At 39.4% G+C, this 21487-nt stretch overlaps 1 protein-coding gene across 1 annotated transcript in view; it reads left to right on the top strand.

Moving 5' to 3' along the window:
* Window positions 1-3482: 3482 nt before the first annotated feature.
* Window positions 3483-21487, top strand: part of kntc1 (kinetochore associated 1) — a 154309-nt gene continuing 136304 nt past the window's right edge. The window contains exons 1-5 of the mRNA XM_072587416.1: window positions 3483-3611; window positions 14008-14151; window positions 17360-17480; window positions 18071-18186; window positions 18598-18670. Of these exons, the coding sequence (XP_072443517.1) occupies window positions 14020-14151; window positions 17360-17480; window positions 18071-18186; window positions 18598-18670 (442 nt within the window). The 5' untranslated portion in view covers window positions 3483-3611; window positions 14008-14019. The remainder of the gene's footprint in view (window positions 3612-14007; window positions 14152-17359; window positions 17481-18070; window positions 18187-18597; window positions 18671-21487) is intronic.

Below are 21487 nucleotides of genomic sequence, written 5' to 3'. Positions count from 1 at the left end.
ATAATTTAAAAAAGGAAATACAGAGAAATAAGGAAATTGTAGCCCAGTGAGCCTGACATCACTATGAGCAAAAATACTCAAGTCCAGTAGAAAGGATTTAATAGCAGAGCATTTGGAAAACAGTGGCAGGATCAGACAGAATAAGTATGGAATTACAAAAGGGATATCATGTTTGACAAACATGCTGGAATTACTTTTTGAAGCCAACCAGATGCCTTTTGAATGTTGCAATTGTAAATTGAATTGGAAGGGTTTGGAGGGATATGGGCCAGGTGCTGGCAGGTGGGACTAGGTTGGGTTGGGATATCTGATCGGCATGGACGAGTTGGACTGAAGAGTCTGTTTCCGTGGTGTACATCTCTATGGCTCTGTGAAAGTGCAATTGTAGAGTAATAAGGGGGATGCAGTAGATGTAGTTTACTTGGACTCAGAAGGCTTTCAATAAGTAATAGATTAGCATGTAAACTTAAAGCACAAAGGATTGAGGATAGTATACTGATATGAATAGAGAATTAGTTCGCAGAAAGGAAACAAAGAGTAAAAACAAATAGCTCTTTTTCTGACTAGCAGCCAGTAACTAGTAGGGTCCCATAGGAATCAGTGCTTCAACTTAATTGATTCATAATTTTTATTAATGATTTTGATGAGGGAACTGAAGGTCATATCTCTCAGCTTGCAGATAATACAAAGTTGGTGGGAGAGTGAACTGTGAGCTTGATGCAGAGATGCCTCAGTGTGATTCGGACAAGTTGACTGAGAGGGGAAATGCATGGCAGATGATGAATAATCTAAATAAATTTGTGGTTATCTATTTTAGGAGCAAAAACAGGATGGCAGATTATTGTCTGAAGGACAGAGGTTGGGAAAGAGGAAGATGTAACAAGATCTGGGTGTCCTTGTACACTAATCACTGAAAGTAAACAGGGCAGAAGTGGGTACTGCAGATACTGGAGATGAGAGTCAAGATTAGAGTGGTGCTGGAAATGCACAGCAGGTCAGGGAATTTCCGAGGTGCAAGAAAATTGATGTTTTGGGCAAAAGTCCTTCATTAAGAATGAGGCTGGGAGGTTCTGAGGTTATCTCTCCACCTTCGAGGCTCCCAGCCTCATTCTGGATGAAGGGCTTTTGCCCGAAACGTCAATTTTCTTGCTCCTTGGATGCTTGGCTTAAAGTAAGCAAGCAAGTACAGCAGGAATGAAGAGATAAATTAATTGTATGTTGGCCTTCATAGCAAGTGGATTCAAGTACAGGAACAGAGATGTCTTGCAGCAATTGTTCGGAGTCTTTGCTTCGAGTACATGTGAAGCATTCTGAGTAGTTTTGAGGGAATGATATCTGAAGAAGGATGTTCTGGCTTCAAACAGAGTGCAAAAAATTTATCAGACTAATTGCTAGGATTTTGTATGAGGAGAGACTGGAACAGTTAGGATTATACTCACTGGAGTCGAAAAGTGTGGCACTAGAAAAGCTCAGCAGGTCAGGCATCATCTGAGGTGCAGGAGAGTGAATTTTTCATGCCTGAAACGTCAACTCGCCTGCTCCTCGGATGCTGCCTGACCTGCTGTGCTTTTCCAGCAACACACTTTTCGATTCTAACTCTCCAGCATAGTCACTGGAGTCTAGATAAATGAGGAGGGCCTTATCTCATAGAAACATATAAAATTCTAAATGCAGGAAGAATGTTCCTGATGACTGGGGAGTCCAGAACCAAGGATCACAGTCTAAACATATTTGGTTGGCCAATTAGAACTGAGATGAGGAAAAATGTCTTCACTCGGACAATGATGAGCCTGTGAAATTTATAGAAAATGGTTGAGGCCAAAATATTGAATGTTCTCAAGGAGGGGTTAGACATAGTTCTTAGGGCTAAAGGGATCAGAGGGTTATGGGAGAAAATGCAAACACAGTATTGATTTGGATGATCAGCCATGAAGAGTGGAGTAGTTTCAAAGGGCTGAATAGCCTAGTCTTGATTCTTTTCGTTATGTTCAAGTTTCTCTCCCCAAAATACATGCCGAAAGAATTGTAGTTGTTGCTTGGTGATCATCTGCAAGAGGCTTTCTTACGTGTCTGCTTCCCTCAATACTCAAATTAGGTGTGTCCAACTAATCCTGTTCTTACTTCTCAAAAAACACATCTCTGCTGGCCTTTTTCTTTCACTGTTTTGCTTATACAATCTTTGTAGTAACTTTGAACAGATCTAATATTTTAGTAACCTAATTTTGCTTTCTTGTTCAATATTACAAGTAGACATTTCATATCTCAGTAGATTCAAACTAATTGTAGAAACAGTACACGGCACAGTGTACTGGGTGGTGGGCGGCACGGTGGCACAGTGGTTAGCACTGCTGCCTCACAGCGCCAGAGACCCGGGTTCAATTCCCGCCTCAGGCGACTGACTGTATGGAGTTTGCACGTTCTCCCCGTGTCTGCGTGGGTTTCCTCCGGGTGCTCCGGTTTCCTCCCACAGTCCAAAGATGTGCAGGCCAGGTGAATTGGCCATGCTAAATTGCCCGTAGTGTTCAGTAAGGGGTAGGGGTATGGGTGGGTTACGCTTCGGCGGGGCAGTGTGGACTTGTTGGGCCGAAGGGCCTGTTTCCACACTGTAAGTAATCTAATCTACAGAATTCTGTCCAAAGATTAGTTAATAATATCAGTTATTTTTGGCACATTTTGGTATCAGTGAAATTATAAGGACTTCCATTGGCTAAATCTGAAATCCAAAATACAGTGTTCCAATTGTACTTTTTAAAAAATCCATTCCTTTTGCATTGCCGTGTTAGTCATTTATATCATTTGAAAAATGTGTCCTTTCTGTACATAGATCAAATTTTATCACAAGTTCATCCTCAGAACTAACTTAGGATCACTTATTTGCAGGTCTTTGAAATTTAAAGTCAGTAGCTAGTCTATAAGACACTTGAACGTTTAGAATTTTTGCTTTTTTTACTGCATAAAAGCTGTTTCTAACCAGAGAAAGGGCAACGACGAATGCTTCTATAAAAAAAAGGGCAAGTATCGTAGATGCTGGAAAGGTAACATAATATCAGAGAGTGGGATATCTGGGATGGAGAGAGAAAAAGACAACATTTTTGCGAGTCTGGAATTACACTTTCGAAACTCAGCTTGTTCATGTAATACATCTATCGTGGCCTCAAAAATTGTTCAGTGAAATTTATTAATACAAAATATCTGCAAAATGAACTTGTATATTATCTCTAAGCGTGTTGTGCTATTCTACACAGACACTGTCATTCAGCCAGTTTATAAACGTAGACTTCATAAACTGACCTCTTCGAAATTGGAATCTGCACTTGTGACCACCCGGTAAGGGGGTGGGGAAAGAACGAATCACGTGCTTCTTCAGCGCGCCGTTGTGGGCGGAACTTCTCTCCCCCTTCGTCCCCTGACGATCACATGGTGCGGTCAACGGAACAGTCCCGCGCCGTGGTGGGCGGAGCTTCTCCTGTCCATTACGTCGTGGTGCAGGGAATGCTGGGAATCTGCCCAGTCCCGCCAATTTAAAAAAAATCAATTTTTCTGCAGAGGGTCTGGAATGAGTTTTGATGCTCTGATTCATATTTCTGTGGTGTTGGTCTAACTTGTTGATGGTATGGGTAATTATAATGATAATTGATGTATTTGATTAAAAGTGAGTTTTCCCCGATTGACGGAGGAATTGGCATTTACGGCCTTTCGGTTAGTTGACGTGAATTACTGGGGCGGCGAGAACTATTACGGTTAATTTGTGAACTATATACAAGGAAGATCATCCTGAATTTCAGTTAAACCAGTATGAATGTTTTGCTGTAGATTCCAGTTGTTAGATTTTGTGTTTATTACTGGAAGATCATTAAGCTTTTTGTTACCTGAGTTCATGATACACCTTTACTGTTTCCAATGTCTAGATCAGTGTCACTTTTTTTTTAACCTGTATTCCTACCTCATTGTAGTGAGAAAATCAGCTACCAGGATTCTGCTTTCTCTCTGACAACCCACTCGGTCCTTTTTTGTTTTTCATCTAAGTGCTGCTCCTTTGTAATATTATCCAAAACATGACTTTGCAGTAAATATGTTCGTTAAACTATTGAAATTGTGTCATTTTTATTGTTCTGAAACACATGCTAACTTCTGGAATCTGCATTTGTGCGATTTAACTTGGAGTTCAGTTCCTATCAGTGTTTCAAAGTGGTCCCATTGGGTGTATTGTTGCTGTCCCTTCAATTTGCAGTCAATTTGTAAACTGAATTGCTGAGAACTTTTATGGTCTTATGTTGAATGGTTTATTTGGGTTTACAATGAAAAATCTCCTGTTTTTGAAAAGCAGTGTAGTGTTGGTGGAATATGAAACTTTTCCATTAAAAATTGTACAATTTTACAATACACCAGCTTCTATTTCAATCCCAAGCATGCATTTATCTTCTCTGCCAAAGATAAAGTAAGAATATTAAATCAATTTAATTTCCTTGTTTGTAGGTGTAAAAAGCTTTGAGATCAGCTGCTTGCCTTTTGTAGGTTCTTTGGAGATTGCTGACTTAGAGTCTTAGAGATGTACAGTGCTCTTTTTTGACTGCATAACGAATCTGGGGCTGCGGGTGGACTCACTGTGGAGCATCCGCGATGCTGAGGAGATCGTGGATAGCACATTTAGTGAACTGGTCACACTGCAGGTTAGAATTGCTGAAGGAGACAGAGAATGGGTGACCAAAAGGCAGAAAAAGAGTGGGAAGGCAGTGCAGATGTCCCCTGCGGTCATCTCCCTCCAAAACAAGTATATCGTTTTGGATACAGTTGGAGGAGATGACTCATCAGGAGAGGGCAGCAATTGTCAAGATGATGGCATTGTGGTGGGTACTGCTGTTCAGAAGGAAAAAGATTCTTAGGGCCATAGCCATAGGGGATTCTATTGTGAGGGGAGAAGATATGCGGTTCTGTGGCCAAAAACGGGACTCCTGGATGGTATGTTGCCTCCCAGGTGCTTGGGTCAGGGATGTCACCGATCGGCTGCAGAGCATTCGAAAAGGGGTGGGTGAACAGCCAGTTGTCTTCATGCATATAGGCACCAATGATATAAGTAGATAACGAGATGAGGTCCTGAAAGAAGAATTCAGGGAGCTAGGAGAGAAGTTAAAGAGGACGACTGCAAAGGTAGTGACCTCGGGATTACTACCAGTGCCATATGCTAGCCAGCGTAGAAATGAAAAAATAGGCAGGATGAACACTTGGTTTGAGAGATGGTGTAGGAGGGAGGGGTTCAGATTTGTTGGACATTGGGACCAGTTCTGGGGAAGATGGGACTATTACAAAATGGATGATCTACTGCTGAACCAGACCGGAACCAATGTCCTTGGGGGAGTTTTTGCTACTGCTGTTGGGGAAGTTGTAAACTAATGTGGCAGGGGGCTGGGAACCAGAAGAAAAAACAAGTAGGCAGCGAGGTGGAGACTGGAGACTGTAAGAATTATGAAGATAGCATTAATAAAGGAAAGAGTAGGCAAAGAGCAGATGAGCGCAAAAGATCTGATGGCCTGAAATGCATCTACTTTAATGCAAGGAGTATATTGTGTAAGGCAGATTAACTTAGGGCTTGGATTAGTGCCTGGGAGTATGACGTTATTGCAACCACAGAGACTTGGTTGAAGGAAGGGCAAGATTGACAACTAAATGTTTCAGGATATCGACGCTTCAGACAGGACAGGGAGGGAAGTAAAAGGGAGGGTGGAGTTGCATTACTGGTCAGGGATGATATCACAGCTGTGCTAAAGAAGGACACTATGGACGTCTTGGGTGGTGAGACATTATGGGTGGAGCTGAGAAAGAAGAAGGGTGCAGTTACATTGTTGGGGCTGTATTACAGGCCTCCCAATAGTGAGCGTGAGGTAGAAGAATAAATAAGTAAACAGATTGTGGAAAGATGTAGAAGCAATAGGGTAGTGATGATGGGAGATTTTAATTTTCCCAACATTGACTGTGATACACTTAGAGGTGTGGATGGGATAGAATTTGTAAGAAGTGTCCACGAGAATTTTCTAGAGCAGTATGTCAATAGTCTGATGAGGGAAGGGGCCATCTTGGACCTGGTACTGGGGAACGAGCCAGGACAGGTGACAGAAGTTGCGGTGGGGGATTTCTTTGGGAACAGTGACCACAATTATGTAAGTTTTAGAATACTCGTAGATACAGATGAGTGGTCCTAAGGGAAGAGTACTAAACAGGGCCAAGGCCAATTATATCAAAATTAGGCAGGAGCTCGGCAATGTAGATTGAACACAGCTATTTCAAGGGAAGTTCACATTTGATATGTGAGAGGCTTTTAAAGATAGGTTAAAGTTAGTGCAGGATAAGCATGTCCTGTTGAAGGCAAAGGATAGGAAGGGCAAGATTCGTGAACCATGGATGACAGGAGAAATTTTACACCGAGCCAAGAGGAAAAGGAAAGCGTAAATAAGGTCTAGGCAGCTAAGAACAGAACGGGCTTTGGAGGAATATCAGAAGAGGACAAGTCTGAAACGAGGAGTCAAGTGGGCTAAAAAGGGTCATGAAATAGCTTTAGTGAGCAGAATTAAGGAGAATCCCAAAGCATTTTATTCTTATATAAGAAGCAAATGGGTAACTAGAGAAAGGATTGGTCTACTAAAGGATAATGAAGAAGGCTGTGTGTCGAACCTGAGCAAACGGGCGAGATTCTGAATGATTACTTTGTATCAGTGTTCACTGAGGGGAGGAACATGATGAATGTTGAGATTAGAGATAGAAGTTTGATTAGTCTGGATCACATGGTAGACTAATAGAGAAAGTGAAGTCACATGGTGTGCAGGGTGTTCTTGCTAGGTGGATAAAGAACTGGTTGAGCAATAGGACTCGGCGAGTAGTATTTGAAGGGAGTTTCCCGAAATGGAGAAAGTTGACCAGTGGTGTTCCACGGGTCAATGTTGGGGCCACTGTTGTTTGTGATGTACGTAAATGATCTGGAAGAGGGCACTGTTTGCAGATGACATGAAGATTGGTGGAGTAGCAGAAAGCGTAAGGGACTGTCAGAGAATACAGGAGGATATAGATAGACTGGAGAGTTGGGTGGAAAAGTGGCAGATGGTTTTCAATGGTTTTAGGCCAGACTAATTCTGGAGTGAATTATACAATGAATGGAAGAGCCTTGGGAAAAGTTGATTGGCAGAGAGATCTGGGAGTGCAGGTCCATTGTACCCTAAAGTTTGCTGCACAGGTGGATAGAGTGGTCAAGAAGACATATAGTATGCTTGCCTTCATTGGACGGGGTATTGACTATAAGAGCTGGCAAATCGTTAAAATTGTATAAGACACTGGTTAGGCCGCATTTAGAATACTGTGTACAGTTCTGGTAGCCACATTACCAAAAGAATGTGGATGCTTTGGAGAGGGTGCAGAGAAGGTTTATGAGGGTGTTGCTTGGTATGTAAGGTGCTAGCTATGAAGAGAGGTTGAGTAGGTTCAGTTTGTTTTCATTAGAAGAAAGGAGATGGAGGTTTACAAAACCATGAAGGGTATAGACAGGGTGGATAGAAACAAGCTTTTTCCCAGGGTGAAGGATTCAATAACGAGAGGTCAGGCTTTCAAGGTGAGAGAGGGAAAGTTTAAGGGGGATACACGCAGCAAATACTTCACACAGAGGGTGGTGGGCGTTTGGAACGCGTTGCCAGCAGAGGTGGTAGAGGCAGACATGGTGGATTCATTTAAGATGCGTCTGGACACATGCATGAGTAGGTGGGGAGCAGAGGGATACAGATGCTTAGGAATTGGGTGACAGGTTTAGAGAGTACATTTGGATCGGCTCAGGCTTGGCGAGCCAAAGGGCCTGTTCCTGGTCTGTAAATTTTCTTTGTTCTTTAAACAGATCCTTGGGTCCAACTCTTCCCTGCTGACTGGATATCCTAAATTAACCTCGTCCCATTTGGTTACATTAATTCAACCTTCATCTTAGTTTTCTTTCTTATGAGGAGGAAATTTCTGGTCATACATATTTGGCCTATATTCCTCTAAATCCCTCCTGTTGATATACCCATTCGGATGCCTTTGTATGACACAATGGTGAACCCTTCTGGTAACTAAACTAAACACCCAGAAAAGCTCACCTCGCCTCATAATCTGTTAAAATATGAGTGATGGCAAACTCCCAAATTCTACTATTTAAAGAAAATAATATCAATTTATTCTTTAACTCCAGAAATGAATATTAAACAACAATAATTACATCAACTTAATTTCAAAACCACATGGTCACCTTCAGAGTCTGTCTTCTTCCAGCTGAAGTTGTCCCTGGGTCGTTTTCTTTTTACTGTGAATATTTTTCATATGAAAAGGTACCTTTGATGGAGAATGTTGCCTAATTTCTTGGATCTGTGTTGATGGCAGTTGCTCCGTCTGATTTTCAAAATGCCTGCATTTTTAAATATCCCAGACATCAGATCATCTCATTGAATTTATTGTTTTGCCAACATTGAACCAAACTCGATTGGGTTTTAGTATCCTGGGGCATAATTTAAACAGGTTAAATTCGAATTGTTATTAAAACAGTTACCAACTCAGGTATCCATTTCACAGCCAAATGTTACATATTTTTAGTTTTCCAAGACACTCTGACACTGCTGTCCACTCGTATCACAGGTGCTTGTAAGGTCTCAGTGCAGAACAGCATTCATTCTCTCTGAAAGGTACAGTACATGTCTTCAACTTCATAAAACCCTTTAAATGTTTTAATTGTACCAGCCTCTACCACTTCCGCTAGCAGCTCATTCCATACATGCACTGCATTTTGTGTGAAAAAGTTGCCCCTTAGGTTCCTTTTAAATCTTTCCTCTCTCATCCTAAGCCAGTGCTCTCTAGTTGTGGACTTCCCCACCCCAGTGAAAAGGCCTTGTTGATTTACCCTATCCATGCCCCCCATGACCTGAGAAATCTCTATACGGTCACCCCTCAGCTGCCGACACTCCAGGGAAAATAGCCTCAGTCTATTCAGCCTCTCCTCTATAGCTCAAACCCTCCAATTTTGGCAAAAATCTGCTAAATCTTTTCTGAATATTTTCAAATTTCACAATATCCTTCCTATAGGAGGGAGACCAGAATTGCACACAATATTCCAAAAGTGGCCTAACAATGCTCTGTACAGCCATAACATAACCTCCCAATTCCTATATGCAAGGTGTCAATTTTAAACTAATATTTGTCATGGGAAAATCCACACCATACAGATTGGCAGACTTTTATAGTCTAAACATTCCTTAACATCAGTGCTAAATGCTGTTGTATTGTCTGTCCACAAAATCTGAGCAAATACAAATTTCCACATGTGGACAACACTCAGTTCAACCTGAGCATCCATCCCTCTTTGGCCTCCCTTCTGTGTTTGGTTTGTCATGCAATTTTATAATATTGGATGATGTATGACCAGAAATTTCCTCCTCATAAGAAAGAAAACTAACATGAAGGTTGAATTAATGTACCAAACAAAGGAGGTTCCTCTTTTGGTTAAAGTTATTGTGGATGATTCTATCTTTTAGGTAATCATTGCGATTGTGCTGACTGATGAGTCATCTTTCACTAAGTTTTCATATATTTAACACTCCAAAATAATGTCTGGAATCAAGTAGTGGGAGTCCTTTAAAGATAGTAAATTGGGGTTGCGGACATCTTGACCATCTGGCACAACACTGATTTAATCATTCATCATCATATTTGGTTGAATCACATCTGAAAAAGTTAAAAACCACACAATACTAGGTTATAGTCTAACAGGTTGATCTGGAAATACTAACTTTTGGAGCACTGCTCCTTCATCAGGTAGCTGTGGAGCAGCATCATAAAACACAGAATTTATAGCAAAACATTATAGTGTCATGCAACTGAAACGATATATTGAACAACCTAGATTGCTTTTAAGTCTTTCATCTTTCAGAATGGGTTGCAGGTTTCTGCTCCTATCACATCACTGAAACATAATAACGTAAGAAATTAGCTGACTCCTGATCCTATCAGCCCCTCAAACTTGCAACACCATTCTATAAAATCACTATGGATCTGTCTCAGATTTCAACTCTTCTCTTGTGCCATCTCCTTGTAAACCTCATTTTACTGATACTTCAAAAATCTATTGCCCTACTTGAAATATCAGTGATCTAGCCTCTACTGCTCGGATAGAGAATTTCAGGCATTTGCTAGTCTGGAGAAGAAATGTTTGGCATCTTGGTTTTAAATGAGTGTCTCCCTATTTTGTAATTATGTTCCTTGATTCAAGATTCCCCTACCAGTTGCCACATATCTATATTTACTATGCCAATCCCCTTACCATCTGTGTATTTCAAAAAGATCACCCCCTTATCCTCTGAATTCTAATCAATAAAGGCCTAACCTGTTTAGCATGTCTTGATATTTCAACGTCGTTATCCAAACGAGCAAGTGTAGAAGTTATGAGCAGGTAGAGAAAGAGTTAAGATGTGGGATTTTGAGAAACCAAGGTTCAGCTAAGCATGACTTGGATCAGATAAGAACTTGCAGTAAACAATGAGGTGCTGGAGCCAAGGGTCGTGGATTAACAAGGTGGAAAAGATTAACAAAATGAAGAAGCATTCAGTATGTAAAGTCAGTTAACAAGGTGAAAAGTATTTGTTATGTGAAGCCAGTTAACAAAGTTAAGAACATTTATTGTGTAACAGTAGATGGCTTAATCTTTACTATTGACACTCGCTGATTGTAACAGTCACCGAATCAATGTATGTGTTGCCTTATTGGGATGCTCCTCCCTGCAAGTGACTATATAATTCATTAAGAATCTGCTGTTCGAGAGAAGACTGAGAACTCATGTCTCTGCGCACATGGGCGATTGTTCTCTCTCCCTCCAGGGCCCGGAGTAAAGATGGAGGTAAAACTACACTGTGTCTCTGAGTGTTTTGCTTCGACTGATATGAGGATAGGGAAACTGGATGACAATGCAAGGAATCTGTTTTGAACTACTGTCAATGCCAGTATACCCTTTCTAAATACTGGGTCGAAAGCGATATACAGTACTCCAGGTGTAGCCTCACAAATAACCTGTGCAACCTGTTGTAGTAAAACTTCAACCTAGCAATAACTGTTAAAATTTCACCTGATTTCTTCATTATGTGCTGTATTTGCAATAATCTATTGTGTCTCATGCCTAAGAACATGCAGATTCTTCTGTCTTATACTTTTTGAAGTTATTCCTGTCATTTAAGTAATAGTCTGCCTTTTGAGTGTCCTTACCGAAGTATATAACTTCTCGCTTGCCTATATTGAATGAAATCTTGGTAGGTGGAGATTAATCATTCAACTATCTGTATCCCCTTGTCTTTGTGTCCTCATCAAAACATGCCCTCCCACTTATTGGCAGCAAATGTGGATGTATTTCACACTGCCCCATCCTCCAAGTCATTCATATAGATTATAAGTAATTGAGGCCCTGAGGATTGATTCTTGTGGCATTCCACTAGTAATGTCTTTCCATTGTAAAAAGATCCATTAATCTCTGGTCCCTCACGTTTGTGCTTGAAGCAATTCTCAATTCATGCTAATACATTGCTCCCAGTATTGTGAGCTCCTATATTGTCCAATAACTTTGATGTGGCACCAATCCAAATACATTATTTCTACAAGTTCTCCTTTATCAGTTCTGCTTGTTGAATCCTCAAGAAGCTGTAGCAAATTTGTCAAACATGGTTTTCCTTTCACAAAACCATGTTGACTGTTTGTCCTAAGCCTTCTTAAATGTCCTGCTTTTTCTTCCCGAGTAATTATTTTCCCAATGGTAGATTTAGTCTGACTAACCTGTATTTTTCCGAACATGATTTCCCTAACCCAAAATTCTCTTTCATTACCCCCCACCATAAATGAAACTCTATTATGGTGCTTTTGTGAGTTCACATATCCTGCTTATAGCCTGTGTCCTTGTCCATACCAGGAGCAAGAAGCTCATACCATTGGACAAGGGCACTGGCTGAGGTTGCTCCAAAGGTCAATTCTCGGTCCCAATACCTGCCTCACTGGTAGGCTCACAGTCCTGACCCTGACCATAGACCAAATTTGATTAATATAAGGCATGTGGCTGTTTTATAATATATGCTGATATTCTTCTTCTTCCCCTTACCACCAACTGCCCCAGTTGTGTCACGCCTTGGATTCCAGCTCATTATCTCTGAGATAACACTTGCTGCAGATGTTATCACCATCGATCTGAACAGGGTGTACCAGCTGTCACATGCTGCAGTTGTAATACTTCCTATTGAAGCACTGATGAAGAGTCAGCAAACTCAAACCATTATCTCTGCCTTTTTTCCCCCACAGATGCCGACAGATTTGCTGAGTTTTGGCAGCAGTTTCTATTTTTTGCCTACCAATCACCTGCCCTTGTGACTGCACGCTTTGGTTCTGACAGATAGAAACATGTTAAAGGCACTTTGTGCTGCCAATTTTTAATCTCCCACAGCCATTGCTTTTCTCATGTACATTTGTTCTTCTAGTAGTGTGCTCCACAGTAACGTTGACTTGCTGCACACACCACTCTGTCTGCTTCACAATGAAATGGCTCTAATTAAAATCACAAATGACATCTTGTGACACTGATCATGATGTGTTATTCTTGCATGACCCTCTCTGCCATATTTGTATTTGTTGCAAACCATCAGTTCTCAGAGTGATCTTGACTGAGCAAAAAATAGGCAAGTGGGATATAGTGTTGAAAATTGTGATATTGTTCATTTTGGAAGGGAGAATAAAGAACAGTATTGTGTAAGTGGAGAAAACTGCAGAAAGCTGCAACACAAAGAGACTTGGGTGTAATTGTGCATGAAACACAGAAAGCTGGCAGGTGGAATCAGCAGGTACTTGGAAGGTTTATGCAGTATTGGCCGTTGTTTCAAGGGGTTTGGAGTATAAGAGTAGGGAAGACTTACTGCAACTGTACAAGATGCAAGTGAGATCACATCTTGAATATTGTGAGCAGTTTTGGTCCCTCTATTTATTAGAGGAAGTTCAGAAGAGATTTACCAGGATGATCCCTGGTATGGAGGGATTTAGCAAAGGCTAAACAGGTTTTGAGACTCTATTTGCTGGGGTTTAGAAGAACGAGAGGTGATGTCATTGAAGCATACAGAATTCTTAAGCGTCTTGACAGGACAAATGCTGAGAGGATGTTTCCCCCTGTGGGAGAGTCTGGGACATCATCTCAGAATAAAGAAGTGCCATATTAAGACTGAGGTGGGGAATTTCTTCTCTTAGAGATTTATGACCCTTTTGAACTCCTTGCCAAAGAAAGCTGTGGGGCAGAATCATTGTGTATACTTAAGGCTGAGATAGATTCTTGATCAGTAGGGGAATCAAGGGTCACTGGGCAAAGGAAGGAATGTGGACAGGAGGAATGGTGGATCAGCCCTGATCCTACTGAATAGTGGAGCCGGTTTGAAGGCTGAGCAGTTTACTACTGTTCCTGTTTCTTTTTGTCTTAACCTTGCTGCTGAAGCCCTTAACTTTTCTTTTGTCTTATGTGGACTTAACTATTCCAAAGCTTTTCTCAGCAGCCTCCCAGCCAATAGGATACAAAAGTTTCAGTTCATCCAGAAAGGTCTTGCCCATGTTCTAGCCTGCGCAAAATATATTTGCTTCTATATCATTTTTCTGTTTCAGTTCACAACTTAATTATTGATTAAACCTTTGGACACTAGTTCATTCTTTGCACTGTTCATTTCTTTTCTAATTACATCTCTGAAATGCCTAGAAATGATTTCTGTAGTATAGGTGATATAAAATGCAAGTTTTTGCTTGACATAACAAATTAAGGAAACCAATTGCAGTGTTATCAAAACATAAATGTCTCTGGCTCGTTTACATTTTACCTACTTCTGTTTATGAAATTAAATTGAACTTAGTTGGAAAAATCAATTATTTATCTTGGTGTAATATTAAAGAAACTTAATAAAATACAATTAGCTGTTTCTGATTTTTTCTTTGTATTTTTGATTATAGTAATCATTCAAGATGTGGAATGATATTGAACTTCTGACAAATGATGATACAGGCAGTGGCCGGTTAAACATTGAGGCCAGAAAAGAGAGTGGTACAGCACTGTATCAAGTGGATACTATAGTTAAAATATCCTCTTCGACAACGGTAAGATTTTATATTTATGCGGCACTGGCTGGTGGGATGGGTAGTGATGAGAAAATAGTAAAGCTGCAATGCTTTGCAATGTCCTAAATGCTTTGTAGTTATTACTTCTGTTCAAGCCAAAAGGTGTGGCGCTGGAAAAGCACAGCAGGTCAGGCAGCATCTGAGGAGCAGGAGAGTTGACTTTTCGGTTATAAGCCCTTCATCAGGAAGAGTTGACGCCTGAAGCATCAACTGTCCTCCTCAGATGCTGCCTGACCTGCTGTGCTTTATCAGTGCCACACTTTTTGACTCTGACTTTTCAGCATCTGCAGTCTTCACTTTCTCTCTTTACTCATTGCTTATTACTTTTCTACTAAAAACGGAAAAACCATTTCAGTTATGATAGCCTCTTGTGTCTCCATTTGTCAGTAATTCGGTAAATTCTTGGAGAGTGTGTACCTGAGTGACATCACTAATTGAATGAGCAACGGTAATTTGGTTTGCTGCAATGTTTTAATTTTCACTTAAAATCTTGACAGACTGAATTTCACCAAAAACTGGCTAAATGTCAATTTTGGAAAGTTTAATGGAGAGTTTCTCTTAGGCCCTAGTCAGTTTTCTTGTGTTGCCTTCTCGCACTTGCCTAATTATCTATGCACCATAGCCCTATGGCACCCTGCCTGTAGTACTCACCACAGACAGAAGTACTGACCATTGTTAACACCTCCTGGATACCTAGCACAGGTGGTACCTTTGAAGCCCAATCGTTCACCTGCTCAATTGTTGCAGCTTGCACCTTCCCTGAATGGTTATTTTCATTTGCCTTGGACATGTTGGACAGAGTGTGATTGGCAGTCCACTTCGCTGACAGGGACCTGAACGTTGTGCTGGATTGGGGTTAAGTGTACTCATTGCCAGTGGAGTGTGCCCCTAGATGTCAGTGATTGGAGATGCAGAGGGGCAAATGGCAAGTGGAGTCACTCGGTTACCATTCTGACTTTCTTGTTGGGAATTGTCAAGTTTGTATTTAACAGGTGGAAGAATGAAACAGACTGATATGCTTGAAAAGACTGATGTTAAGAAGGAGGATGTGCTGAAAATTTTGAAAATCATAATGATAGATAAATCTCCTGGGCCAGAAGGAATATACCCTAGGTTATTACAGGATGTGAGGGAAGAGATTGTTGTGCTTTTAGCGATGAGCTTTGCGTCCTCACTATCTACTGGAGTAGTGCCAGATGATTGGAGTTTGGCAAATGTTATTCACTTGTTCAAGAAAGGGATAATCCTGGGAATTACAGACCAGTCAGTCTCACATCTGTGGTCGGATAAAGTATTGGAGAGAATTCTGAGAACCAGGACTTATGATTACTTGGAAAACCATAGCTTGATTAGAGGTAGTTAGCATAGCTTTGTGGGGGGCAGGTCATGCCTCACAATCCTTATTGAATTCTTTGAAGATGTGACAAAACATATTTGTGAAGATAGAAGTTGTGGTGTGCCTGGATTTTAGCAAGGTATTTGATAAGGTTCCCCATGGCAGGTTCGTTTAGAAAGGAAGGAAGTAAGGGATACAGGCAAATCTGGCTGTCTGGATACTGAATTGGCTGGCCCATAGAAGACAGGGGGTGGTGGTGGATGGAAAGTATTCAGCCTGGATTTTGGTGACCAGTTGTGTTCCGCAGGGATCGGTTCTGGGATCTCTGCTCTTTGTGATTTTTATTAAAATTTAAGAATTTTTTTTTGGATGAGGAATTGGAAGGGTGAGTTAGTAAGTTTGCCGATAACACAAACGTTGGTGGAGTGGTAGGTAATGTGGAGGGCTGTTGTCGGTTGCAACAAGACATTGACAGGATACAGAACTGGGTTAATAAGTGGCAGATGAAGTTCAGTTTGGAAAAGTATGAAGTGATTCACTTGAAAGGTCAAATTTGAATGCGGAATACAGGGTTAATGGCAGGATTCTTGGCAGTGTGAGGAACAGAGGGATTTTGGGCTCCATCTCCATAGGTCCCTCAAAGATGCCATCCAAGTTGATAGAGTTGTTAAGAAAGCATATGGTGTGTTGGTTTTCATTAGCAGGGGGATTGAGCTTAAGAGCTGCTAGCTTATGCTGTAGCTGTATGGAGCCCTGGTTAGACCATACTTGGAATATTGTGGTCAGTTGTGGTCGTCTCATTATAGGAAGGATGTAGATGCTTTAGAGAGGGTGCAGAGGAGATTTACTAGGATGTTGTCTGGATTGGAGTGCAGTCTTAGGAAGAGTGGTTGAGTGAGCTCGCGCTTTGCACACTGAAGTGACTTGTTAGAGCTATATAAGGTGATGAGAGGCATATATAGAGTAGATAGCCAGAGACTTTTCCCCAGAGCAGAAATGGCTTTCACGAGGGGGCATAATTTTAAGGTGATTGGAGGAAGGTTTGGGGAGAAGTCAGAGCTAGGTTCTTTACTGCCAGCAGTGATAGTAGAGTCAGATACATTAGGGACATTTAAGAGACTTCTTGGATAGGCACATGGAAGTTAGTAAAATGAAGGGAATGTAGATTAGACGGATCTTAGAGTAGGATTAAAGGTCTGCACAACATTGAGGGCCAAAAGACCTGAACTGTTCTATGTTCTAATGGGAAACTGATTATCAATAAAGTGAGATGATACAGCAATGAGGATGTTCGTGAATAGAAATTGACCTCTTACCGCTCGCTAGTGAGAATCTTGTGCTGCCATTCAACAGTTGGTTGGAAAATGGTGCCTTTTCCTCTCGATGGTGAGGAATTTCCTCACTGAACATCTAATGTGATTTGTACAAATTTTTTGCAATGCCCAAATTATTCAGGGGCTTAGAAGATTCCACCTTATGTGTTTTAATTATATCTGGAAATACAATCATTAATGGAAATTCACAGATCAAATAATTCAATTTAAAGCTTAGAATCAAAATGGGAGTAAATTCATTGAGTGTTGTTTAACAAAGGTGTAGACTGATTCCACTGTAGTTAGGCAATTTACGATTCACCTCCAACAAATGTTTGTTGGTACGTTTTAAAATTCCAAATTTTCTGCTTGTTCAGTGTTTCTTTTTAAGTAGTGGATCAGATACTTTCTCATTTGCTGGCTTTAATGTCAAATGAACATGATACTGCATTTTGAAGTATCATTACTATTTAATTATTTAAACTTTACTAATTTTAAAAGCTACTATAAAGAATTGTTATTGTTTTTTGTCATTTAGATAACAGTCAGTCCCAAGCTTCATGCGTTTTGCAGCTCTGATGGTTGTGTGGTTGTTGTGGACCACTCAGTATTGCTTTTGGACCAAATTTGTCAATCAGTACTGTTGCAGCTCCAGTTTGGTGAGTATTGTTAGCTATTTTGGCTTTTTTAAAATCTTGCAAATGTTCAATAGAGATTTAGGGGAGTAGACATTCAGAACAACTATCAGCAGGAGTAACTGTGAGGACCAGACTAAAATAGTACTATAAAGCTATAATGATAATTTTTTAGATTTGGTAACATTCCTCAGAAGTCCCGCTAATTTATACAGCCCGAGCGTGTACTACTTTGTATTGTGAGTGTCAAGTGACACTCTCAACTTGCGTTTAGATAGCATCTTTAGTAGTAAAATGCCCAAAGGTGCTTCATGCAAATGCTATGAGGCAAATGTTTGATATTGAAACAAATAAGGCAGGTGACCAAGTATTTACCCAATGAGTTTTCAGCAGCATCTTAAAGGGGGAAAATTAGGCTAGATGGGGAGAGACTTACGGAGAAAATTCTTGATCAGAAAAGCAGAAAATTTCAATTTCTGAAGAGCTGCTTCATTTGCCTTGTTAAAGGAGCATATAACATAATATTCTTCTTTCCTACTCATCTTAGTTTTTGTTCTGTTTGTGGCTGCTTAAATTTCTGTTGGTTGATTTTTATTTTGTTTAATCTGTTATAGACACTGATGTGGATGTTGTAGCACTTTGTCAGGAAGGTCAATTTCTAATGGTTGGAGAAAGAAATGGAAATCTTCACTTGCTACATGTAAAGTCCAGACAGACACTCTTAACTAACGTAAGTTGATGTTATGTAGTTGTAAATAATTAAGTGGTCATTTGACCAAGCATCCCAAAATGAAAGCTTATCTTTGTAAGGTGGGTAATAGTTTGAGGCTTTCAAGATTCTTAAATTCTTGAGATGGCAAAGTAATTTGACTGTTTTATTTATGTGTCATATTATGCTTGGTCTTGACATCTTTAGTTTAGTTTGACTTATTTTATGACTTATTTTAATAAATGTTTGCTAATTATTTTAGTAAGCATGAAATGAACCATTTAATAATTCCATAGCAATAAAAGGGTAAATGATCATTATTTTTAAAATTATCTTTAATTTATTTATTTACATGTTTACACAAGTGTACCATATACAACATTTAATTCCCAAAAAAAGTATTTGTTTACAATTTATTGTCTCTTTTTGAAGTCGTTGATGAAACACTCTTCAAAGGGAAAGACCTACCTGAGCCTTACCTTAGAGAAAGAAGCCCCTCATTCAGGTACTTTTAACAAAAATTGCTATTGTCCAGAAGTAAGCTCATGAAAGGAACTTTATTGTTAAGTTTATTTTCCCTTGAGAAGTTGAAGAGGAAGTATTGCATTACATGACAGCTGAGTTTTGTGTTTATTTTGTCTGGCCAAGATTTAATTGTATGTTTAGAATATAACTGTGAACTTGGAGCGAACAACTAATTCTAAAGAGCTACAGACCATTACTTGATTTGTTATTAGGTTTAAAATAAACTCACTTTCTGATTTTAATATGTATCTGGTTGAGATCAGCCAGGTTCTCTTGCATGTGTGAATAAATTGGTGAATTACAAAACATTGCAAAGATGATCAGTTAAATATTTACATAAGCAATTGATCATTTTTTTGGCTCAGCAATATTATGTTTTCCTGTAACCCCTATGATCAGGGGTTTATCTTTATTGCCCAATGTTTATTTATTCAAGAGCATCATCAAGGAGGTGTATCTACAAATTCTGTTGTTGTGTAATTCTGGTATAGTAATATTTATCATGCTTTAGAGAATCACTGCTGCACTTGATGAATTGTTGCTTTATAAATACTTTTAATCAACGTGTTTGGACATGGGATGACACAGGTGGGATTTCAACCCAAACTTTCTAGCCCAAAGATAAGGACACTGTTACTTATCACAAGAATCATCAATTTATAGCTTCGTTTGAATTGGTGCCCATTGGTCGATCTAACTGATGGAATGCACAAATTCAATGTTAATCCTTTGCTCTGTACTTTTGGATAGAGAGCCAAGGATTCAGTTTTCCAAATTTAATCGTATTTATTTGCATAACTTAAATAATCTGTTTAACATGCACATCAAGGTCCCTTTCTTTCTCTGTTTTAAAACATTACTTATTTGAGGTGCACTTCCTTTATTTTTCTTGCTTCCAAATGCATTTTTCACGTTTATTACTCTGTCCAATCTGAGGCCTATTTATGTCCTCCAATTGATCTTGTCAAATTTACCACAGATTTTAATTAAAGATTGTCAACATATTTTGACATTGTTCCTTCGATTCACAATTCACATCATTTAAGTTTGATAATTGATGCTCAAGAGTAAATAAAACTCAAGCCCCAGCAACCCTCTCTCATACACAAGATCTCTCTCATAAACTCACACATATAAGTTTGTGGGGTGTATTTGTACTTGCAGAATTACATCTTATTTTGCTCAAAAACTGCATGAATCCCTGCAAGATTCTGCATGTCTGTTTTTAGATTAGAATCAGTCTGAACATTGTGGCACAGAGTCTCACAAAGGGTACCTCACACCTTAAATACATTATCTGGGGGCAGACATGATACCAATTGTTAAAGTTCACTTGAGAATGTAACTTTAAAAAAGTTCTGCGATTTTCATATGAAAGAACTGAAACTAACCTGTTCATTCAAAAGATGAGAGACTTAAACAATCCAGATCTTTTTGAATATATGAATTCAGTTATATCATACCTGTAAACTTTTGCTAGAAATTCTGTATCTTACGATCTTATACTCCACAACCATCTGATGAAGGAGTAGTGCTCCAAAAGCTAGTGCTTCCAAATAAACCTGTTGGACTACAACCTGGTGTGATCTTTTAACTTAGCAAACTCCAATGAATCTCCATTCACCACACATCTCCACTATGATAGACTTTGTTTCCACTAACCTTTTACATTCTTTCTTGCAACCATCTTGTCTAGTTGACCACATCCCTTTAAATTCATTTATAACTAACTTAACTCTCTTAGATGTTACTTTTCCAAATGGTTTTTGAAAAATCCACCTAAACCACATTTGCTTAGTCTATCCTCTGTTATATAGAAAGTTTGATCAATTGCAACTTGCCTTTTCAATCTCTGCATGAACTGGACTTAATTAGCTCTTGTTTCTGCAAGTATTTCAGTTGAAACAAATGTGCTGAATGACCTCTTTCTGTGCTAGTACCTTCCTATAATTCTGTGTTGTTTAATTTCAAACCACGTTCCACAGTTCAGTATTTCATTAACGGCTGAAGTAAGACTAACTGATTTATAATTTATTTCATTTTCACCTTTTGTTTTGAAAAAGGACATTTGATTCAACACCTTCCAAGTCCTTGAGCACCTTATTTTTCCTTTCTAGTTGAGGTCTGTAAAATTATGATCTGTGCTGCAATTACTATTTTCCTTGACTCTCTTCTGAGTACTTGGTGTGATCTATCTGTGATGTATCTGTTTTGAGTTCTAAAGTTTTATAATAACATTTATCTTTGAATAACGGTAACATTCTTTAAGGTGATTCTGAAGTTTTGATTTATTTTTGTGAACAGTAAGGTTATAAAGCTTGACTCCCCCATCTCTTCGCTTTACCTCCACTGTGCTTTTCTCTTACCACAGAAGTACCAATAGAAAATTCTTCCACTGTTCTTCAATATATTTAATTTAAGCCATTACAAGTAATCTCTTTTTTTAATGATAATCTTCCAAACATGTATTATTTTTTCTGATGACAGACAAGATATTGCTGGGTACTCCATTATTTTGGAGTATTACGATCAGTGATGCAATTTTTTTTAGTAATTAAATGTACTTAGTCTCCAAATGACAATCACTGCCTTTCTCAAAACAGAATTGTGACCTAAAAGAAAATTACTACCTTTTGTTTCGGTAAAAACTTACAAGTCCTGTCAATTCTTGGTTTTTGAACATCCGAATTTTGTCATTCCATAATTGGCTATGCTTTCAGGTGACTAGTTCTGAAATTCCGTCTGTAAGTCTCAGCGTATTTCTTCCATTATTCTGTACTTTTAAGAAACTCTTGGA

This window comes from Chiloscyllium punctatum, chromosome 17 (assembly GCF_047496795.1).
Source record: "Chiloscyllium punctatum isolate Juve2018m chromosome 17, sChiPun1.3, whole genome shotgun sequence".
Taxonomy (NCBI): domain Eukaryota; kingdom Metazoa; phylum Chordata; class Chondrichthyes; order Orectolobiformes; family Hemiscylliidae; genus Chiloscyllium; species Chiloscyllium punctatum.
The sequence above is the reverse complement of the archived record's forward strand: the minus strand, read 5'-3'. Positions and strand labels throughout refer to the sequence as shown.